At 32.1% G+C, this 22,874-nt stretch overlaps 1 protein-coding gene across 4 annotated transcripts in view; it reads left to right on the top strand.

The window, feature by feature from the left end:
• LOC106478011 (transcription factor AP-2-beta-like) overlaps positions 1 to 22,874 on the top strand; it is a 174,808-nt gene that overhangs the window by 146,601 nt on the left and 5,333 nt on the right. For all 4 annotated transcript variants that reach the window (XM_022381532.1, XM_022381533.1, XM_022381531.1 and 1 more), the window contains 4 exons: positions 8,374 to 8,437; positions 9,127 to 9,331; positions 15,297 to 15,415; positions 16,525 to 16,666. In XM_022381532.1, the coding sequence (XP_022237240.1) occupies positions 8,374 to 8,437; positions 9,127 to 9,331; positions 15,297 to 15,415; positions 16,525 to 16,666 (530 nt within the window). The remainder of the gene's footprint in view (positions 1 to 8,373; positions 8,438 to 9,126; positions 9,332 to 15,296; positions 15,416 to 16,524; positions 16,667 to 22,874) is intronic.

Raw genomic sequence — 22,874 nt, forward strand, 5'->3', positions numbered from 1 at the left:
ACAACGTTTCAACAAGGTTTTGTCATCATTAGGTACCTTGTCGAAACGTTGTATATTTGCTGTTATGTTAAACTTATATTAAAGTTTTTCTTCGTTACCCATTCAAGCCGTCTCTAACCATTACTACCTGTATTTTAACCAAAGTAAACTCTCCATTCATGAAAGCTGCGAAATGATTAGGTGTGGCTCTTTAAGCCCGAGGCCTGGTACCTGTTGCAACCCTAGGGGGCAATGGCTTCCTCGGTATGTTTCGTCATCCCCAGTTTCTGCCAAGATTTACTCAGGTCAAAACTGTCTGGGAATTGACTGGAGGCTGGTGTTCGTGCAAGTGATATCAATAACAGTAAAATACGAAGGAAATATGTTTTGAATCTTCAAATATTTAACGTGTGTTGGGTCTTCAACCATTAATATATCATGGTTCTTCAATCACTGATATGCTTTGGGTCTTCAGGCATTAATTTGTCTTTAGTCTCAAATATTAATAAGTATTCTTCAGACATTAATGTTTCTTGAATCTTGAAATGTTAATGCTTTGTACGTCTTCACACATTAATATATCATATGTTTTTTTTTTTACGCTTGAACTCGACAACCGTTTATTTACAATACCTTCCAACAATCAATCTAAACAATCGGTGTTTGCTTTATTTAGTTTTATGAAATTGTGCCTTTTTCCATTTCTTTTCACACAAAATTTACCTGTATTTGCCATGCAAAATACTAACATTGAAATGAATTAAGTACTTAAATTTTATTTAAACAATTTATAAGGAAAAAAAATCAATACTGTAACTTTTGTTGAGCCTACATTGTTGTTCAATATTTTTTGGCATAGCCATCATCCTGTAGAAAATCTCAAGATGTGTTTTCTTTGAAGTTAAATAAAACAATACCTCATTATCATCTTATATAAGTTAAGTAAAACATTATCAGCAGTAATTTAAATTCTAACAAAGAAAATGAGTACATCATTTTTAAAAAAATAAAATCACATTGAAGAAAAATTAATGTTTTTGTCTGATTACACAAAATCCAAAGTTTTGATTTTGATCATATTTTAAAAGTGGAAATAGGTTTCAGGTATATTGATTACAATCTAATAAATAGGAAAGTACAGTTTACTTTCTAAAGAGTGGAATCAACTCGGCCAGTTTTGTTACTTTATAAACTATCACGTGATATCCTTAAGGTACATAATAGCAATTGCCCAATTAGACAGTTTTTAATACTGGCATTACAGTTATAATATAGATTATTTTCTGGTTCTTTTCTTAAGCGTTTTTACATTTACATAGAATAGAAGTGCGGTGTAGAAGAGGTTTTATTTTTAATATATGTTGAAAGAATTGAGGTTTGAATAACGAATTGACCGTGTTTCGATACCCGTGGTGGGCAGAGCACACATAGCCCATTGTGTAGCTTTGTGCTTAACTTCAAACAAACAAAAACTTATCTCCAACTGAACTTATTTTTTTAATATTTAATTGAGAAATCTAATCCCAGATTGATAGTGTAGCTGTGAAGACAAATTTATTTGTTACTTCGCAGAATTGGTTAGGACTACATCATAAAGAATCTAAAATAATCATGAATATATTGGTGTTATCAATTTTCAAGATTGAAAATAGTTTTCATTATTTTTCACACCTACTAACTAGTTTCGTAAGAAAATATTATTTTGCTGTTCGGCTAATGTTTTTAAGAACTGAATAAGATCAAATCGTATGTTAAGAAGTGATCGTTTCGATAAATGATCCACACCTTCACTGTTATTTTAAGTGCTCTTCGTATCTGTACTCAGACCTTAAGATTTCTGGACATGTATTTTGCTCTAAAGGCAGTATTATATTGTAGCATTTCTATGCCGTTTATTATTCACTTCGGTAAACTAGAAGTACAAGGGATCAACAGTTCGCTTCCTAACTACAGTTATAAAAAAGCAACAAGTACTTCTCATATTTTATCAACACTTCTCTCAATATTACGACAGAGATCTCAGTATTATGACTTTCAAGATGCCTTACAGTGCTGGTGAGATAAAACCTTAGATCTAGAGATTTTTTTTAACCATATAGTTAGGCTAACTAGTTTAAGACACCAACTCAATAATAATTTTTGCTGTTTAAGTAAGTAAAACTTTTGGTCAACGCCACTGTGTACAATTTAAATAGAACACCATTAATACGTGTTAAGTAAAAAGTCAGTTCAGCATTACTTTAACACAGATTAATTACCACTGCATACAGGTTAAAATATAATCCCAGTACCATTAATTACCACTGCATACAGGTTAAAATATAATCTCAGTTATATTAATTTCCCTTGCATACAGGTTAAGATATAGTATCGGTACCATTAATTATCAATGCATACAGGTTAAAATATAGTCTCGGTACTATTAATTACCACTGCATATAGGTTAAAATATAGTATCAGTACCATTAATTACCACTGCATATAGGTTAAAATATAGTCTCAGTACCATTAATTACCACTGCATATAGGTTAAAATATAGTCTCAGTACCACTTTATACAAATGAAGTAAAACATCAATTCTTAACTACTTTAATCAGGTTCAATAAAATATCAGATCAACACTACTTTGAAAACGTTTTTTGAAACATTTTCTTCATACTACTTTATACAGGCTAAGTAAAATGATGTGATGTTAGATTGAGTAAAACACCAGATTAACACTATTTTGCATATGTTAAGTAAAACAGCGACTCTGTATCACTTCATTCAGGTTAAGATGGAATATCGTTCCAGCACTGTTTCATCCATGCTAACACGGATACCTCGACAACGACACACCCCAAAAATGCACGAAATAGTAATTCTCGCGTGCATTTTTATGTCCTGAATCCGAATCCTAAAACCGTTTTCCTCCATATGATGTTTCGCGGAGAAATCTGTCCCTAAATCGGGAACTTTCACCATTTCCCTTATGCTTGTTTTCCCAGCATAATCTATTTAGTGTATGAGGACGACGGTTTCCCAGCGCCCGTTTCAACAGTTCACAGAAATCTATAGGCACTCGGTCCGGTCGCTTTTCCGGTATGTCATCGTATGAAATAGCATGAATACCAGTTGTTTTTTTTTCTCCAGCTGCTTGAAGTATGCGAAGGGTTAAGGAGATATGTCGTGAAAGGCTCTTGCGTAAACATGACTTATGTCGTTTTTCCAGAGGGGCACATGAACAGCTTTTGCCACTGAACTTTTTGGAAATTCTAAATATCCGATCTGAACACATCTTTGTGATCTGTATGTATGAATATTACGCGTTAAAAAGTAAACCCTACCCAAAGCGACCAGTTTGGGATGGCATCACATTACCTATGCAACGCCAAACAATGTAAAAAGCTTAGTTCTGATGCAGACCGTTACACTGCGACTTTATATAGGCTGTGGTAGTCATGTGACTTGCTGGTTTCGATATTCAAAATTGTTTTAATATAACGTTAAAAAATTGCATATGTAATATTAAGTCACATAAGGACCCATAATGATTTAAGTTATATTATTGTTTATTAGCCGAGTATAAATGCATTGCTCCTAAATAACGTTTCAACTAAGACTAATGAGCTCCTGTAAGGAACAAAAGGCCTTATTGGCAGCGGCATACAACAAACAACGTATTATTCAAATACTACTATATTACATTCTTAGAGAAAGACCATTTCGAATCAGTAAAGAATGATATGATTTAAATTATTGTCAGTCCTTTTGTGATGTAATATTACAGTATATTATTACTGAATGTTATTCTCCTTTAGCTAAGGACTGATACGTTGTCAAAGACTTTATGAAATTTATGTAAAGGAATTACGAAGAAGTCGATTTATGGCTAGTTTTGTGTGTTACAAATTCAATACTGCAATATACCCAAGCGCTCACAGAAATTATTTGACGTGTAGTTTTTTGCCATTAAAACTGAAATATTTAGCCATCAATAATGGACATTAATTTTATCAGCCTTGTGTTTGTTGAAATCAACCTTCATGAGGTTACCTGCCAACCTTTATTTGTGTGCGTCACATAGCTATATTTCTGAGAGGAATTATATAGCCTTGCTACCTAAGACTTTTAAAATTACCACGATTGTTGACCTGCCTTAAAAAGGTTATGCTATTCAAACAGTTATGGAAACAGGAAATAGAAACTTAAAGAAGAAATCCGGGTTGCTCAAAAACATTCTTGTTTGTTCTGCGTTGTTTTTATTTCAGCAAATAGTTAGCGTTTTTTTCTCTCTCTCTCTCTTTTTTCACGTAGGACGCATCCTAGTTTGGGAATTAACTTCCTGACTTGAAACGCCTGCAGCAACGGTTCAAACTTTGAACATTATACAAAAGAATAGCCTTCAAAAACATAGGGTTATTGTACATATCTATAAGAAAAGTTGCTGGAGGTCATAAAGTACACCTATTAGTTTACTGGCAATAAAAAATCAACAGAATGTCATGTTTTCATTTGCACTTAATGTTATACATTAATTAAATCATTGTTACAATCAACGATTTTTAAGCAGTGAAACATAAAAAAAATATTACATTGTATAATATCTGTTAGCACAGGGGTATCAAGTTCATTCTTAAAGGTTCACAAGTGTAATGAAACAATGATAAGATATAACAGTATTAAAATCCATTTAGCCCTACATGAAAAATATAGCTGGTGTAAGAAGGGTTTTTGAATAGCTCAGTTAATACATTCACAAACAGTTTGTTTTAACGCAGTGTAAATTACACGTTTTTTTTTTGTTTGTCGTTAAGTACAAAACTACTCAATGGGCTATCGGTGCTCTGCCCACCGCGTGTATCGAAACCCGATTTTTAGTGTTATAAATCTCAGACTTACTGCAGAGCCACCGGGTTAGAAGTATTCAGAAATATCATTTTTAAATTTAACAGGCCGGGTAACGTAATACTATAACGTTATAGAGTATATAAATGTTACACAATTATTTTTCTGTGTGTGATTGATTATAGCACTGTACACAATTGTACTATATGATTTTTGTCTGCTTCCAGAAGAAGTGATTTGAAATTCTTACCAGAAGCTGATATACGCTGAATAGTTGGTTAAAATATATAAACATTTAAAGCAAATATTCAAGTTGATACTGTGAGTTTATAATGCAACGAATACATTCTATACGTCTGACCATTGTGTTATATTACAAGACAGCTCGCTGTGTTATCTTTTTAGCTAGCCCATTGTGTTGCCTTTAAAACCAGCCAGTGTGTAACTACTGTTACTTTACTAGCCAGATTACTGACCAACCTACTGGGTTAGCATTGGTATAGTGTTATCTTACCAGAAAGCTTGCTTTATCAACCTACTATCTAGACCGCTACATTACCTTATTAACATTTACTGTGCTGCTTTACTAGTCAGTCTATTATGATACCTGTGCTGCCTTACTGGTCAATCTCCTGCGTTATCCTATTAGCATTTACGTGATTCGTAAAATATCCAATGTGTTACTTTATTAACAATTACTGTATGGACGCATTAGTCAGTCTTCTGTGTTACCTTATTATCCTTGAATGTGTTGCTTTTCTTCTCAGTTCATTGTACTTTACTATTAAGTTCACTGTGTCACCTACCGTATTAGTATTTACTGTGCTGCCTTACTAATTAGTCCACTGTGTTACATTTAAAGCTAGATTACCATGTTTCCTATCTAGCCTAGTGTTACCTTATCAAGCCAGCTCACTATGTTGCCTTAACCAACCTATTTTGTTACTTTATAACCAAGACACTGTTTAAAACTTGTTATTTACTCACTCAAGTATGAATACACATTACAAATAATTTAGATATATCTTATAGTGCATACATTCATGTTCGAAAAATACGTAGGTTCAAGAAGTATTGATAGAAATGAATAAAAACCACATAACCCGAGCACTTTTGAAATAATGACCTTTCTTCTTCAGGGGCAAACTAGTGCATACATATATCTTCCAAGCCATCAGTTATATCATGAAAGCCAATTTGCTGAATTTCAGAATACTCCAATAACCAGTTCATCAAACTTGAAAATATCGTACTAGCCAGTGCATATAGTTTGAGTGATTTTCATTAAACATTTCAATAGACATGCACACTTCTTACCTCCTAATATTCTAGTTTGAATATGTTGTAATAACAGCCAGTTTACTAAACCATTGCACATTTCATGAGTAAGTCTACTAAATTTGAGCATATCTAACCAGACGGCTGCTATCTGTCGATTTTGGTTTGCCTGTAAACGTTTGATACCTGTTACGATGCTGAGATGTTCAGAATTGTAATTGGACGCTATGACAGCGTAACGATAGTTAAAAACAGATTACATAAGTTTAGCCTGTATAGTAGACACCCAGTTATATGACATCCTCTTACAACAAGGCACAATGCAGTTCGTCTGTAATTGTGACAACAGACCAATGACATGTGGAGTAATATTCTTTTATAGACCAGTTGTGCTTTACCTTGCAGCCATATAAGAATTATACATTCATTTGAACACGATCAGGGACCAGATCCAAACCCAATTTCATACAACAACATGACACTTATAGCAGTAATATACGTATGATGTGAACAAAAATAAGTATTCATCAACGCACAAACCTCTATATTCTCCAGAATAATACCATTAATGATAGGGACTACATCCTATAACGTTTTGAACTACCATATGCAATTGGCCTTTACTTCAGACAAAATGGAATGACAACACCTAATCCATATCATGCTAAACGTGTTGTTACATTCCTTAAAGAAGAAGGAATCAATCGCTGACTGGACTGGCCTGCACAATCCTGGATTCCAATTCCATCGAACATATGTAGGGTGTACGTTGCAACTTGTGAAGTGACTAAAGAAAAAAAAACAATATTGATAATAGTGATCCTGGATCGCATAGGACTTTATTAGCACTCTCTGATTTTAAATATTCAACACTCATACGAGATACTATTGCTGCTCGTATTCCGTACTGAAGTGAAAATTATGAACTGTAAAGAAGCACAGTCACGTCTACCATAGTTTCTTTCACGAACGTAGGTTAAATAACCAGTCATTTGCATTTCAGATCACATGACAATTAGGTGCTTGATTATATAAATATAAATTGAGAGGTGATTGACATTATTTTATAACAGTGGTTTTGCTTCGTCGTAGTTAAAGTATTACAAATTTCAATCATTCTTTAATTGCTTTGTACATTGTATTTAACCAGTTTGTCCACAATTTTGAATATATCTCACAAAGCAGTTCAATGAGTTATAACATATTTTACTATTCAACTCAGCTATCTTAATTTTATTTTACCATTTAGTTCAATTAATCTTAATATATATTACACTAAGCCAGTTGAATTAGGTTTAAAATATTTCACCTGCTAGTGCCATAGATATTAAGATATCTTACTTCCTAGTTCATTATATTTGAATATAAGTTGTACCATTCAGTTTACTTAGTTACATCTTAATAGCCAGTTTATTAAAACTAAATACATCTCACAACATAGTCTACTATTGTTTAATATAATTGCTAGTTCATGGTATTGAACGTATCTTACCAAACAGTACACATGAAATGAGCACATTTCAAAAGCTTTCGCACAAAATATAAATAAAATTGGCAACCTGTTTTCTGAATTTAAATACATCTTAAACGCTATTCTCGTTAATTGGAATACAACATTCCAATAATTTATTCAACTCTAATATATATATATATTAATAACGTTACTGACTTAATACATTTTGTTTGTAGTCAGTCACTAAGTTTAATACATTTTATCAGTTTTCTGAATTTGTAGCATCATTTGCTGCAATTAATTTATTAGCCAATACATTTAGCCATTATCTAGCCAGTTTTCTAAACGTGAAGATATTTTGCTGACTAGTTCACCGAGTTTAAATGTTTATTGTATTTGAATATACTTTAATAGCCATTTATTGAGTTTAAATTTGTTCTACTAGCCAATTTACCATGTGTTTGATTATATCCTACTAGCCAGATCATTGAGTTTAAATACGTACTGCTAACTAATTCGTGATATCTTAATAGACCGTTTACTGTGTTTGATTCAATCCCGCGGGCATGTTCAATCAGTTTAATTAAATATAGTTTGCTAACTTGCTTCTCTAAATTTAAATATGTACACTGGCTATGTGGTTCATTGTGTTTCAATATATTCTACTAACTAGTTCATTGAATTTAATTATATATATCCTATGAACAGTCTTTGTATGCTAAAAATATATTAAACCAGCTAAATCACTGTTTGAAAATATGCTATTAGCACTTCACTATGTTTGAATATATACTAATAACCAGATAACTGAGTTTGAACTTATTTTGTAACACAGACAACGGAAGTTGAAGATGCAAATAATATTTTTGCTGGTGATCACAACAGTGTTATTAGAAAAGGTGAGTGTGATAATGTAGCTGATTTTTTATCGTTATTATTACCTTTTTGTAATATGAGAAAAAAGCATGTAGTTTGTAGTGTGTTTTCGATCCAAAAACTAGTTATCTTACAAAATTTGTTTTCTCTCTAAATTTATATTTCACAGATTCATAACTTTCTAGCCATTATTTTAAAAAATTACTGCTTTTTCTACACCGTACATAAGTACGATCGTATATATATATATATATATATATGATATATATATATGTTTGTGTGTATGTAATGTATATGTATATGAAAAACAAACATGCCTTTAGTTCAAGAGAAGACTGCTTGTGTGATTCCTTGTATAGTGTTCCTAGTTCTTTATATAAGTGGAATATTGTGACCTGTGAACATAGTTGGATAAGTTAAAGGTGTATGAATTATCGTTTAGAAGACAGTGATAGTATTTTAGTCTTTTCTTAAAAGTGAGCTCACAATCAACGGCGATGAAAGTCTCATGGTTTATTATAACTTGATGCTAAAGTGAAATGTTTTAATACCTAGACAATATTCTTATCAACGTAGCAAACGGTATTCTTGATACAACATTATAGTGAAATAACTTTTAGTTATTTAAAATATCTTTGTTACCGGAGGCACTCGTAACCGAAGAACTAGCTTGTGGGTACAAAAAACGAAACATTTTCTTTTTCATTTTAAGGTATCAAACCACGTAATGGTGAAAATCAAAAGAACATATTTTTAGGAGGTTTAGCAGCACCATCCGACGTCTTCTGCTCGGTACCGGGGCGACTGTCCCTACTAAGCTCGACATCGAAGTACAAGGTAACAGTAGGAGAAATCCAGCGGCGATTAGCTCCTCCAGAATGCCTCAATGCCTCTTTGCTTGGAGGAGTCCTCAGACGGTAGGTATACGCCATATGTGTGCTTGGTTATGAGCTAAAACGTCACAAATGTTGTGGCTATTGAGCATTGTACCATATCAGAATTGATGTGATAGTCTGTATGTGATATTTAAATACTAAAATCCGATTAACACTTCAAACATTAACGTGACATCAGCGAAAGTCTATAAGATATCATACAAAATAATGTATTGGTCTAGTATTTAGATCCAGCTCACTAGTAAATCACTGTGATACTGCAAAAATTGATGTGACATTTTGTCAGAAAAATTTGTTTAATGTTACACAAGTTTACGTGACATTCATTTGTGACATATTTCTAACACTGCACAGGATGATGTGACGTTTCAGAACTAAACTATTTCGAAGACAACAGAATTTGTTTTGATATTTAACCACTAAAACCATTCTAACACCCACACAAGTTGAGATGAGATTTTATCGTAAAATATTTCAAATACTACAAAACCCGCTATAGCATAGTTCAATTGGACAATTATGCGACAGGTTTTGTATACAATAGAACACTATGTTACTTAATTCCTTGAGACATATTTATCGTTTCTTGTTAATAGTACATGGTGTATCCTGCAGGTTGTTTTGGCCGCACGACACACCACCGTGTGTCTTGATATAACTTGATGTAGTACAAAATATAATATTAACAGGAGTCATAGTTTAGCGATTTTCCACTTTCTGTAGCTCGGACTGTGATAATCCAGACCATCACATATTTTTAGATTTTTATTTCACATACCAAATTTCAAGGCAATCTATTAGGAAATACACGAGATATAAAATCCCGAAGTTTGATTGAATTTCTTCCAATTTTTTTTTTCTTCGCATCGAAAGTACGGAAATTTTATTTGATAGAAAAACATATTTAACTTTCATAGAGTTTTTTCAAACTTGGTACACTGATAGGTTTTTACAACCTACAATTAGTTGCCAAATTTAACCTGAATATAAGCCATATGTGCAAAATTATTCAACAAAAACCGCTCAATTTTGACCAAAACGTTTGCGCACGCTTACGCAAAACGTCACGTGAGCTATCAGTCTAAATTTTTTATTACAGCTTTACTTAAAAGCAAAGGTAGACCGTTTTTAGTTTTTTGCCATTCGGATTGAAGACTGCTAATTCAGAGCACCAAAACTATAGAGTGAAGGCACGTGCAGATGCATAACTATTGGTTAGGCCAAGCAAACTATATTAGAAGTTTCTAGCTCAAGTTTTTAAAAGAAACATAGGGTGGACGGTTATTATTCATTGTCAACTTTTGAAGACAAATTTGCTAAATTTTATGAAATTCTCCTAATCAAAGAGCGTTTACCGAATACATGAGGGCGGTGACAAGAAACTGGTAATTTAGTTTCCGTGGCGTTACAATAAAGGAGGTTATTAACACTGTTTTAGAGAGGAAAACTACCACCATATATTTTTAAGAATCTGGTTGGTTCTATAAAGTAAAGGTCTTTTCCGAATAAGAGGGTTGCGATCCTAAAGCTAATGTTGGCTACTATCGAGTGTCACTTTTTTACTTGCTGTGGTCTGCTAGTGTGTATTGACAAAACGTCATGATATATTGTCAAACACACCTTAGGTGTGAAAAAAAAAAAGGCGCGGCCAAAAAAGGATTTAGCGTGTGACTTAAAGGAATGAAACCACAAATGGCGGTCAAACTGGTAGCTACACATATAGCATTGATAAGAATTTTACAGCAACTATTCATTAGTAGTTAGCTAGGCCACATATTTTGTTTTACCCACCACCATGCCCCAAGTTGAACAAAAAAAAACGCTGCCTGGCTAACTAATGAATGGATATTTCGTGTAAAATTTTACCAATGCTACAAGTATAGCTGCCAGTTTGGCTGATAATTTTGATTTCATTCCTTCAAGTCGTACGCTTAATCTTTATATATACATACTAACGCAGATATTTTATTTATAACTGAGACCCTTGTCACAACAAATAATAAGTTAAAGTATCCTGGCTACTCCACCATAAAAAAATATAGAAAAAGTAAAAAACAGAGGTATAACCCTCTTATAAAAATCAACGTTAGCTGTAACACAACTAAGTTTATAAACCCAAAATGTAAATATAGCGATCGACGTAACTCTTACAAACAACAATAATGTAGCAGTAGTGTGTATATAGTGCTCACCAAACAGAGATTTAGACACCTTACACCTATTTAATACATCTAAGTATAATAAGTACTAATCATAGGAGATTCTTTTTGGCCGCACCTTTTTTTTCACACCTTAGGTGTTTTCTATTAAATATGTATTAATTGTACTTGCATTATTTGTATTTACTGCCAACATCTGTATGTTTTACAAAATTGTGAATTTACGTATCGCAGGTAAATAAGTTGATCTTAACTAATTTTATACAATATTTGCAAATTAACAAATAAATTTATACAATATTGTTGATACACGCCTTATCAGCAATGCATGTTTGAGCTTATGTTTTTTCTTTTTTTTTACACGACTGATATCTTTTTAAACGTTTTTTCAGTTAGTGTGGTAATTCCACTTGATAAGTCTGGCATGGCCAGGTGATTAGAGCGCTCGACTCGCAATCTGTGAGTCGCGGGTTCGAATCCCCGTCAAACCAAACATGCTCGCCCTTTCAGCCATGGGGGCGTTATAATGTGAGGGTCAATCCCACTTTTCGTTGGTAAAAGAGTAGCCCAAGAGTTTACGGTGGGTAGTGATGACTATATGCCTTCACTCTAATCTTACACTGCTAAATTAGGGACGGCTAGCGCAGATAACCCTCGTGTAGCTTTGCGCGAAATTCAAAAAACTAACCTACTCCACTTGATAAAAAGCTCTTTTAAGACTTGAGAGCTTGTGGGTTAATAAAACTTTATATTCTAATGTAGTAATTCGGTTTAGATATTTTTGCATATGTTCACTACATCATATTACCATCACACAAAATGACGTAACATTTTATCAGTAAAATCCTTCTAACGTTATACACCAATACTCGTATATCGCAGAAGTTTACAGGAAACCCACAGATATTTATAAATATCTGACTATAATTCAAAGCACACTAACAGTCTCCAGAATGAACAAGATTTGTAATACAGTATTGCTAAGATGAAAGATGAAAATACACCATTGCAACCCTTCTTGACACAGGATATTCTGAGCACTTGATAAAGAAGATAAATACCAAAAATAAGCATAGAATAACGTCAGTAAAGTATTCAAAAGACAAAATACAATATATTCGCAGTTACCACACACCCGAGCACCGAAAGACACAGCGGAGAACATCTATATAAATATAATAGTACTGTATGTTGTATGTCCACGTAAATACTTCACAGGGTGTGGATGGATCTTCGCCAAAATTGGTATGGAGGTTTATTGGGTCAATGGGGAGATACATACAAATTTTCAGTTTTGCGGTTTTCATGGGCGTTTTTGCATTTGTTATCATTACTTTGCTCCCTATTGATGGACCTTCACCAAATTTGGCATGAGGGATTGTCGGATCCACGTGGAGATACATGCAAATTTACGGTTTCACATTTTGTGTTTTTATGGGCGTTTTTGCGTTTTTTACAATTATATATAAGGGAAGCAACTCTTTGTGTTCTAAGATAACCTTTCATTAATTATGAATTTGCATAACTTCAGTCCAGGGTAAGGGTACTCCAGCTAGTTTACAATATCTTTTGTTAATGTTAACTTCAATACATTAGAGAAATAAAAAGATCAACGAAAGTTACAATTCAGGTACATAGTAGATGTACAAAAAAAAACTCTTTAATGCTGATGTATCTGCACAGAATAAAATAGAATAATATAAAATAATGGGCTATAAATCTCGGAGAAGAAAGATAAGATAAAAGAATCCTACTACGTCCACCTAAATGATTACAACCTAGCATCTTAGATGTTTTGGGGGAGACCCCCAGACGAGTGGATAGCATATCAGCCCCTATATTAAGTATAACTAATGTCGAATTCCGGCCACTATCACACAAAAAATCCCAATTTACAACTGTTAGTTGCCTTTTTTTTATTATCATTATAAAGAAGAACTGAATGTGATACATTATAGAAATCTAATGTGAAAATGTTCAGGGGAAGTTATGTTTAATATTATATAATACAAAGCTCTAACTTCCACAGGAAGCCTTTATTTTCCCTAACTTTTGGGGTTTTTAGACGTGAAAGGAAAATCTGTTGTTAAATTTACTATTTCAAGGTAAAAACAAGTTTGACTTCGAGTTTAACGAGGCATACTTATAAGAGACAAGTCCAGTTATAACCCTACTTATTTAAAACCAGCCATGCAGAATAGGCAGCAATTTCAACAATGGTTAAAGCACTTGAATTTTTTGTTTTACCCATTAGCTATGCCCCACATAAAACTAAATGTTATGTTTGATAAGGTTGATTATTTATTTCGTGTTGAAAAGGCGAAAGTGATATATTTTATTTAGAACCGTGAAGATATGTTAGTGGGTAATAAAACAATAAATAAGACAAACCAAGTATACTGTTGTAACAATTGTTTTTACCCTTTGGCTCTATATGTACATCAAGTTACGTTTTTTTCTTTCTTCGTTTACATTATTACTGATTCAGGGTCTAAACCTGTAGCTCATTGTAATAAGTTATTTGCAGTGAACTTCATCCTTAAGCAAATTTATAAATCTTGTACAGTATTTTGGCCATTATTTTCGCAAACGTTAGCATTATAGATATCCCCATATCAGAAAGATATTTTTATCATACTAAACATGCATTATATAAACTAATTTCCACAAAAACATAATTTTTCTTGACTGCAATAAAAGTATTTACGTTTTTCCATAAAGTATCTGACAAACAACGAAACATTGCTCAAGAAATGTTTTGGGTTATATAGATGTTTCTTCTGTTGGGATATATTATTTTAATAAACCGTTGAATTGTTATAACATTCTGTGGAAGATATATTTTTTACTTAAATATATTATTATTTTTTTTCAATTATTATTTTTTTCCCAGAGCCTTATCAGTTTCTAACTAAAGAATTAATGTTAGGCTTACGTAGATTTGAAAGTAGATGCATAAGGATGCATGTGAAATTAGTAAATCAAAATACAAGTACGTTTACGGATAGGGTACTAATGTCATCAAACTTTTGCAAAAAAAAAAAAAAAAGAGAGAGAGACAGTAAATTTATGACACAAAACCAATCTATTCTTTTTCTCTACTTCGACATAGTGACTTGCTTGGTGATATGTTGCTTGCCAAGGTTGGTTAATTACTTCAGAAATAGCCGTCCTTTACCTTATTTTCACGCTTAATGACTTCTTTCTGTGGTTAAAAGGATGCATTAATGTAAAAATTTACTTCTTCCTAAGAAATTCCTTTTAGCATGGATTTTTGATTTTTTTTTCCTTTTTTGTAACTAACTAGTTTTACAGAATAAACCACGTGACCCGTTTCTCTTAATGATAGAATAACGTAAGACAAAAGGTTATTTCATGATAAATTGTTCCCATTTATGAACAAAGGATATTATTATTGTTCTTTTTTACTTAAGGATGATTTATAACGATTTCATTATGACCAGTTTCCGCATACGTTTATTAAATATACACATTTACACTTACACCAATACTGTTTCTTATTTGTTAAAAAAACAATATTTCAGATATTTTAAACTGCTACAGTTTGTATTCTCTCAGAGATAAACAGTCAACGAGCTAAATAATGAACACCTGCTACATATTTTAAAAACTGATTGGGCGAATTAATTCAGAAATATTCACTTTATTTTTTTTAACTACTTGTTTTCTATTTAATATAATGAAACACGTAATTCCCGAGATGGTTCGTCTACGAATTAATGAAAATAGTAACTTGTTTTCAGTGCTAACACAACTTTGTAATCTTCAACGTATTCTTATATTATGAGTGCCATTGTTTTCTTCAGGGCCAAGTCTAAAAACGGGGGGAAGTGCCTTCGTGATAAACTGGAGAAGATTGGTCTGAATCTTCCTGCGGGTCGTCGGAAAGCTGCCAACGTCACTCTACTTACCTCCCTCGTAGAAGGTAAGCCGATCAATCTACGGGAGACACTACTTAATTAACACCAGTTCTTGGTTATGTTAATTTACATGGCGCCAGGTATTATAACTAACGCATATCTGTATCTTTGTGTCGATTGTTTAGACGACCGTAAACCTTCCAAAAGATAGACAGGAAGACTGTATCCATATTAAGATAGTTTTAATTTAAAATGCGTATATCTAGATCATGTAGTGGAAAGAGGTAAGTTAGATAAGTTTTTCTTCCAGACAAAAACTGATTTTTTTTTTGTAAGAGATGTTAGTGTTCGATTTACTAAAAACTTTCGTTAATTTCATGAATAAGGCAACAAAATTATCCCAGACAAAATTCAGTAACAAATATATATATATATATATTTCTACATTTTTTCATAAACTACTTTACGTTGTTGTTTTTCAAAAAAAAAAAGAACATTGATGTTGAGATAGAAGTTGTTTAGATTTAACATTCTTACAATATTTATGTTAAATACAATATGTTACACTGTTATTTCGTTTTTTGTTTGGTAGATAAGTTATTAAACACATATAAGACTGTGTTGTTTAATTATCATAATAGAGATAATCACTTCAGTCTACAATTGGGTTTTAAAGTGTGTGTGTGGGGAGGTGAGATCAAGACTTCTAGCTACTGGTACTAGTGAGTTTTATATACTTTAATTTTGTTATATGTTCTTAACGCGTAGATATATTGTTTTTGTGAGATATATATTACATATGCGATTGTTCGAGTTATGTTTTATTTCAAAAGGATACTAGGCTTTGTACACGTATTTATATATGTATTCCATTTATATTTTCTTCATATAACATTGTATTTCGTAAATGTTGGTCAGTCCCTATTCAAAATTCGCCCCAAAATATTTTAAAATCATAAATAAAGATTTAGCTGAAGTGGGAGAAATATACTGAAGTTTTTAAACGATTTTCATTGATATATTTTTGATTTTGGCTTTGTGTAAAATCTTGCTTCACACTTAGACGAAACTAACTGATAAATGAAGTGGTCAGAATATCTGAAGCAAAATGTAGTATAGTGGGAATACTTTCAATAATTAAAAGAAATGTTTATAATTTAAACATGTTGTCCAGGAGAAGCAATCCACCTTGCTAGAGATCTTGGTTATGTCTGTGAAACTGAGTTTCCTTCACGCCAGGTGGCAGAATATTTGTCTCGAAACGTTTCAGACCCTAACGAAATATTTAGAAGAAAGGATATATTACTGGCTTCAAAGTAAGTTCGATTTTTTCTTTTCTGTATAGATATAACACTACCAAGTAATGTTCATACACTTATTTGTTCTTTTTTCTGAACATAAACAGTTATATTTCTTAAGATGATACTATGTTTGACGACCTAAGACTATTATTATTCTCATCTTAAAGTTTATGCAAAAAACAAAAATCGTCTTGTGTTGTTCTGTGTTGAAATTCCACTGAAAAATAATTTAAAATAGTAAATAAAACTCAAATGAAGCTAAAGAGAAAGACCATGCAATGATGCCTTCTACTTGATTGTCTTGTAGATTATGACACAGTATTTTCTGGGTAAAACCTTTACATGTTCTAACTAAAATCAAACTCACGTGTACCTCTTACACATACTAATAAGCTGTGTTTATGGGTGTTATACAACTGCTTTGGCTTCAAATATGACATTTTTGACATCTTTATAGTGTAACATGCAGTGGTTTCACAGTATATTTTGTACAATTTCTTTCACTTCAAAGATCACATTTTTGACCTGTTTATAGTGTAACTTGTAGGGACTTCAGAATAACACTCTATTAATTCACAGGGATTTTAACAATTAAGTATTTTGTAACTATAATAGTTTAAAACTAACATAATATATATATGTATATATATATATATATATATATACAGTTTGGAAAAGTGAATTTCATTATCTCAGAAGATGAATAAGTGTACACTAAGCTCGGATATCCTGTTAACGTCAATATACATATAAATATTATGAGTTTAGGCAGCATATTTATTCGTATTGGAAATATGTATGTCTCGAGGAATCGTTATTTGATTAGCTTCTTTCTTTACCAAGAGTCACAGATATTTATATTTATTGACCAACGTTTATTTGTTCGTCAAGTTGTTCGGTATTAATTATTTCAAACTTCTTTCTTATTCTATATCTACAGTTTCTAACCTAACTATCTACCTGTTTGTTTGTCTGTCTACCTGCTTGTCTGTTGAATGTATGTCTTCTATTTCTCTGCCCTTATTTTGCTTGTGGATAATATTTTTATACCAAGTTTGTTTCTTACGATGTACTTAAATGAGTTTGGCTTATCGCCTATTCTTATTTCTTAACGCTTCAAAATCTAACTGACTACCAATATACTTTAGAGATTTAAAAAGATTAAATGACCAATTTTTAAGTTTAAGCCAGTTGAATGCACTTTCAACAATGGTTGTGTCTATTTATATTTTGTGTGACTATAAATCTATGTCGTATAATAAGGAAACAACAACAACATTAAAACTCCGCAGAAACGTTGTTTTAAAATCCACTCAGTAAATTCTTTATAAAGTGGGTGTTTTTTTTTCAAGTAGATAGTGTAAAATTAATTTTGTAGAGATTATAGGTGTGACTGTTAATATATGCAATTCTTATGAATTTCATGATACACATCCATTTATTTGTTTAACGTTTGTTGAACACAATATTTTAAACTGAGTAATGGAATTGAATGAAACTTCAGCACTCATATTCAATTTACCATTTTCGTTTGAAGTTTTTTAATTGTTCTGGATTTTATTCATTTTACAATTGAGATTATATTGAAAACTAAATGTCAGTGTTGTTTCAGCCTAAGTTGATCCATTGAATTATCTCTAAAGTCCTTAAAGAAAACAACTTTCAAGTTTGAATAAAATCACGTGTAGAAAGCCGACTGTGTGTGATGTTATCTTTTATTGAAACATTTCCTTTGTGTATATACACAAAAATAATGAAGTCGAAGCTTGTTTATCCAAGAATTTTAACAATGCTGATGTACAGGAAAATGAACAACAAAAAAGAAACAGTATAGAAGTAATAATTAAGGAATAAAAAATAAAGATAATGAATATTTGTTAAATAAAGTAAATGTGATAGTCAAGCACTCAAATGTTTTTTTCTCCCTGAATTTACACTTTATTTTTATTCAACTGCTCTTTGGTAGTACTTGGATAAAAAATGAGCATTGGAAGCTTTTTTAAATGACAGGATAATATAATGAATACCTTTCTCTCTCTCATTCTGTAAACACGAACTAGAATATTATTAAACAGCTGAAACATGAGAATATTTTGAAGTTCAATAATATATATATATATATTGTTTCTTTCTTGTTAATCACAAAAAAGGAGAGTGTCTTGCTGTGACTATACGCTGATATCACACCTCGGTTTGTAGCATTATAACTATTTATTCTTATCACTGATCTATTGTGGGGTTGTATATGTTTTAAAGCTATATGAAGTGGCTGTTTGTATTATAAGGAAAGAATCTCCTATCATTTCACTGTTAGAAGCAGACTAGTGTTTATAATAGTCCCAGTAATGATTCTCAAAGTAAGTCAGTTTTATTTTAGTTTTTCTTAACGATTACCTTTAAAACTGTAATTCTAGGATTTCTAAACATTTTATGGTATTGTTAGTGTATTATATAATTATTCTTTAGCAACTCATCTTTCTGTTAAACTCTACAAAATTTGTAAAAAATATTAACTGCATTGAAAAGCGTATTAAAATATATATTGTCGGTTGGAATACATTATTGATAACATTAACTTAATAATAATCTATCCGTAGAGGGCGGGATCCGTAATAATCCCTATTGCTTTTGAAATATATTTTTCTAAACTATATTTATGCACCAAGTTTCTCGTTAGTTCGTGACATATAAGTCATAGTAAGAATGTAAAAAAAATACCATCAATAATGCAATAAACCCGTTAATTGCTTTCGGATTCTCTGTGTATTATACTTAGGAAATGAGTGATTTCATCGAATTTTCTTGGCCAATTTTTTTACAATGTGTGTGTTATAACAGACAAAAACATAAAATTAATCAATTTAATGCAACATGTGACCCCACCAGTAGTGAACGGTATAAAAACAAGTTGTCAATTTGAAGGTTAATTATTTACTTTATTTACTCAATAAAGGGCCGAGCTGTGCCTAGTGTTTAACAGTTCGGATTACGAACTGATTTTCTATGGTTCGGGTCCCGCACTTTGGAGCCGTGTGTGCATTATTAGATTAACGGTAAAATCCCACTCTTCGATTCAAGTAGCATATTGGGGTGGTATTAACTTATTGTCTTTCTTTTAGGTTATAACTCCAAAATTACGAACGGTTAACGCAGATAACCCCCGAGTATTCCCACGCGAAATGCAACCAACAAAATACTGAATAACAGAGCTGAGGAATTTTCTCAACTAGGCTCCTTAAACTGGAAAGAAAGTAAAATAAATTGTAAGATAGAAGCGATTTTTCTAAATGCTTATACAGTAAAGCGTATTTTCGAACTTTGATACACACAAAACTAATCTGTTGATATTTTTATTTAACTAAACATTACACTAAGTGAATAGAAACTTTTCGAAACTTCAAGTAAGAATCCTTGTAGAGAGAATACCTTTTACTTTTTTTTGTAATAAATGCATTATTTCAACCACCTTGTAGCAAAAGTGTTCCCAAGTTTATAGTTAAATTTCTAATTGTCGTTTTTATAGAGTTAAAATATATTTGAATTTATTTTATTAAAACTTACGTGCTAATCAAATTGGTCTATTAAAAGATTACTTGAGTTGTTTAAAAAACAATAATTCTTGAAGTCTTATCCTATCGTTTGTTTGAATTCTAAAAGCAGTTTTCTTTTCGATTTCATATTTCTTTCAGTTGCATTTCGAATCAGAAAACGCGTAAATTTTGTAGTAAAAACTTTGATTACTATATTTCGCAACTGTGATAAATATTACTTGTAGTTAAGCTCGTTAGACAATGGAACAAAGTTACGCTTTTTAAACCCCCAATCTTACCACTGGACCATCTGAGGTGGGGAGGGCTGCTCGAAAAATTGCGAATAAACCAAAAATGGAATTGAAAAATAAATTAACAACGTGACTTAGGAACCTGCATGAGATATTCGGATAAAATGTACTTATATAGATTAACTGACCAATATAAGGCAAAATGTAATGAACATCCATTTTAAAAATCAGCAAACCGTTAAATATATATGTAATAACAAAATCCGAGTAACGTATTCCATTATGTTCTTATTACTAACTAAGTCAGAGATCTTTAATATCGATAAATAATGTATTAAGTTTAACAAAGCACTTATAAATAACATTTTTCTGTATGTATTCAAACGTAATCCCAATTAGCAATACATCAGCAATCAAGCTTTCTTATACATAAGCTATCATTCATTGCTCACAAAGTTATGGTATATATCTCTTCTTTTTTTTAGCTTTTTTCTCAAGCTCTATTAACTGCATATTTGTTTGTTTTTTTATAACAGAGAGAAAAGTCTAGATAAACCGGGAATGTAATTGTTATTCTTATTGATATCAATGATTTTTATGATTTAATGAATTTGAATTGATTATTAAGAAGTAGTCAATATACAAATAATCAAACAAATTAGTATTTGAATGCTATATCGATTGAAACTATCTAGACAAAGGTAATTAGTGTTTGGTATTATATACTGAAGATCTCTGTTCGAGTCACCGAAATGCATTGTGATATTGATTTCGGAAAGTTGGATTAAATATGGTAACCAACAGTAGAGTCGCTGAAAAACGTGCGGATATATATGTACAGGCTCACGGTTTGTAAGTTTCACAGGTCTACACGTGGGACTGAAAGTACACATACAGACAAACATTGATCGCGACGACCCACACTTAAAGCTCTCGGAATTGGAACGTTATAATAAGCAGGTTAGGTGGTTCATTCTTCCTTCATAGTTACATTCAAGGTACAGCACTAAATCATTCCCAAGTTAGCGTGCTAGTAATTACAGTAGGGGGAAATAAGTATGGCACTTTTTCATGCAGCACACACCCCTGTGTACTTCTACTTACTCGGGACGATTGCACAACACCTGGGTTGAAATACGTGTGTCCCAGTTTTGTTTTCTGACGAACAGAAATAAAAATGTTCAAACAATTCAATATTTTTCATTCTGATATTCAGCTAAGAAATATAAGAACATTTCAGTTGTTAATAAAACGGATAAGTTTTATTCTGATTAGCTTTGAAAACGTCAGTAAAAAATCATTTTCCTTGTGTGTGTTTTACGCAGAGGATTGAGTACGTTATACTAAAACGATTCTGAATATACAAATTACTAAGTCACGTGACAACCACAGTCCCTATAAAGTTGCAATGGAACATCATGTATCATGTTTGTCTTTTGACACTTTTTGGCGCTCGTAGGTAAGGTTATGCAGTCGAAAATTGATCGCTACTGGGAAAGGTACGTAGCAACCCTTTCTAACACAAAATGTTCATACATCCAGATCGTAAGTAATTTAAAATTTGAAAGATGGGAACATCCCTTGTGCTCAGTGGTTAAAAAACAAACAAACAGAATAATTTGCATCAACGTAGAACACCGGACCATACAGAGTGAGACCTGCAACAAGTCCTACTTCAGCAGTATATGCATGACAAGCAAAGTTCTGCGTTTTATAACAAGTGAGAATTGATGAACACAAAGGTCAGTGACAATAGCCGTTCAATTGACCCAGTCAACAGTACGCTACACGATCAAGAAAAGTTAACCAAAATAAGGCTTCCAGTTATACCTCCCTTTCAACCGTACCTCAAAGGATGGATTTCTGTGCGCTTGGACTGTTGAAACGAGCGCTAGGAACTGTTGTCTTCCTTACACTAGATGAATTATGGAAACCATTCAGCGAGGGGTATTGTGTTTTGGACGTAACAATATCACGACAAGACATGCAATAGAAGCTACACTGCAGTGCTATTGTCAAGTTCCACGGTCGTCATGTACGGACATGGCGACATAGACTGTAATGACGTGTGGTAAAGTTCCAAAATAGTTTGTCTATTTTTATATACTTAGACAATTGTTAACCCAATTTATGACCATTTTTTTGCTGTTACGTACTCATTCCATATTCATCTTGTGCTGTTAAATGGATTTTTTTTTCTGTTATATATGCAAATTATGTCCATCTTGTTATTAAATGGTAATTTGTTTGTTACATACTCAATTTATGTCCATTTGACATTGTCAAATGTTAATTTTTTTGTTATATTCCCAATTTATATTCATCTTGTATTATTAAATGGTATTTTTTTGGTTATATACCCAACTTATACCCAATTTATATCCATCTTGTGTTACTAAATGGTAACTTTTTGTTATATACCAAATTTACATCCATCTTGTA

This window comes from Limulus polyphemus, unplaced genomic scaffold (genome assembly GCF_000517525.1).
Source record: "Limulus polyphemus unplaced genomic scaffold, Limulus_polyphemus-2.1.2 Scaffold172, whole genome shotgun sequence".
Taxonomy (NCBI): domain Eukaryota; kingdom Metazoa; phylum Arthropoda; class Merostomata; order Xiphosura; family Limulidae; genus Limulus; species Limulus polyphemus.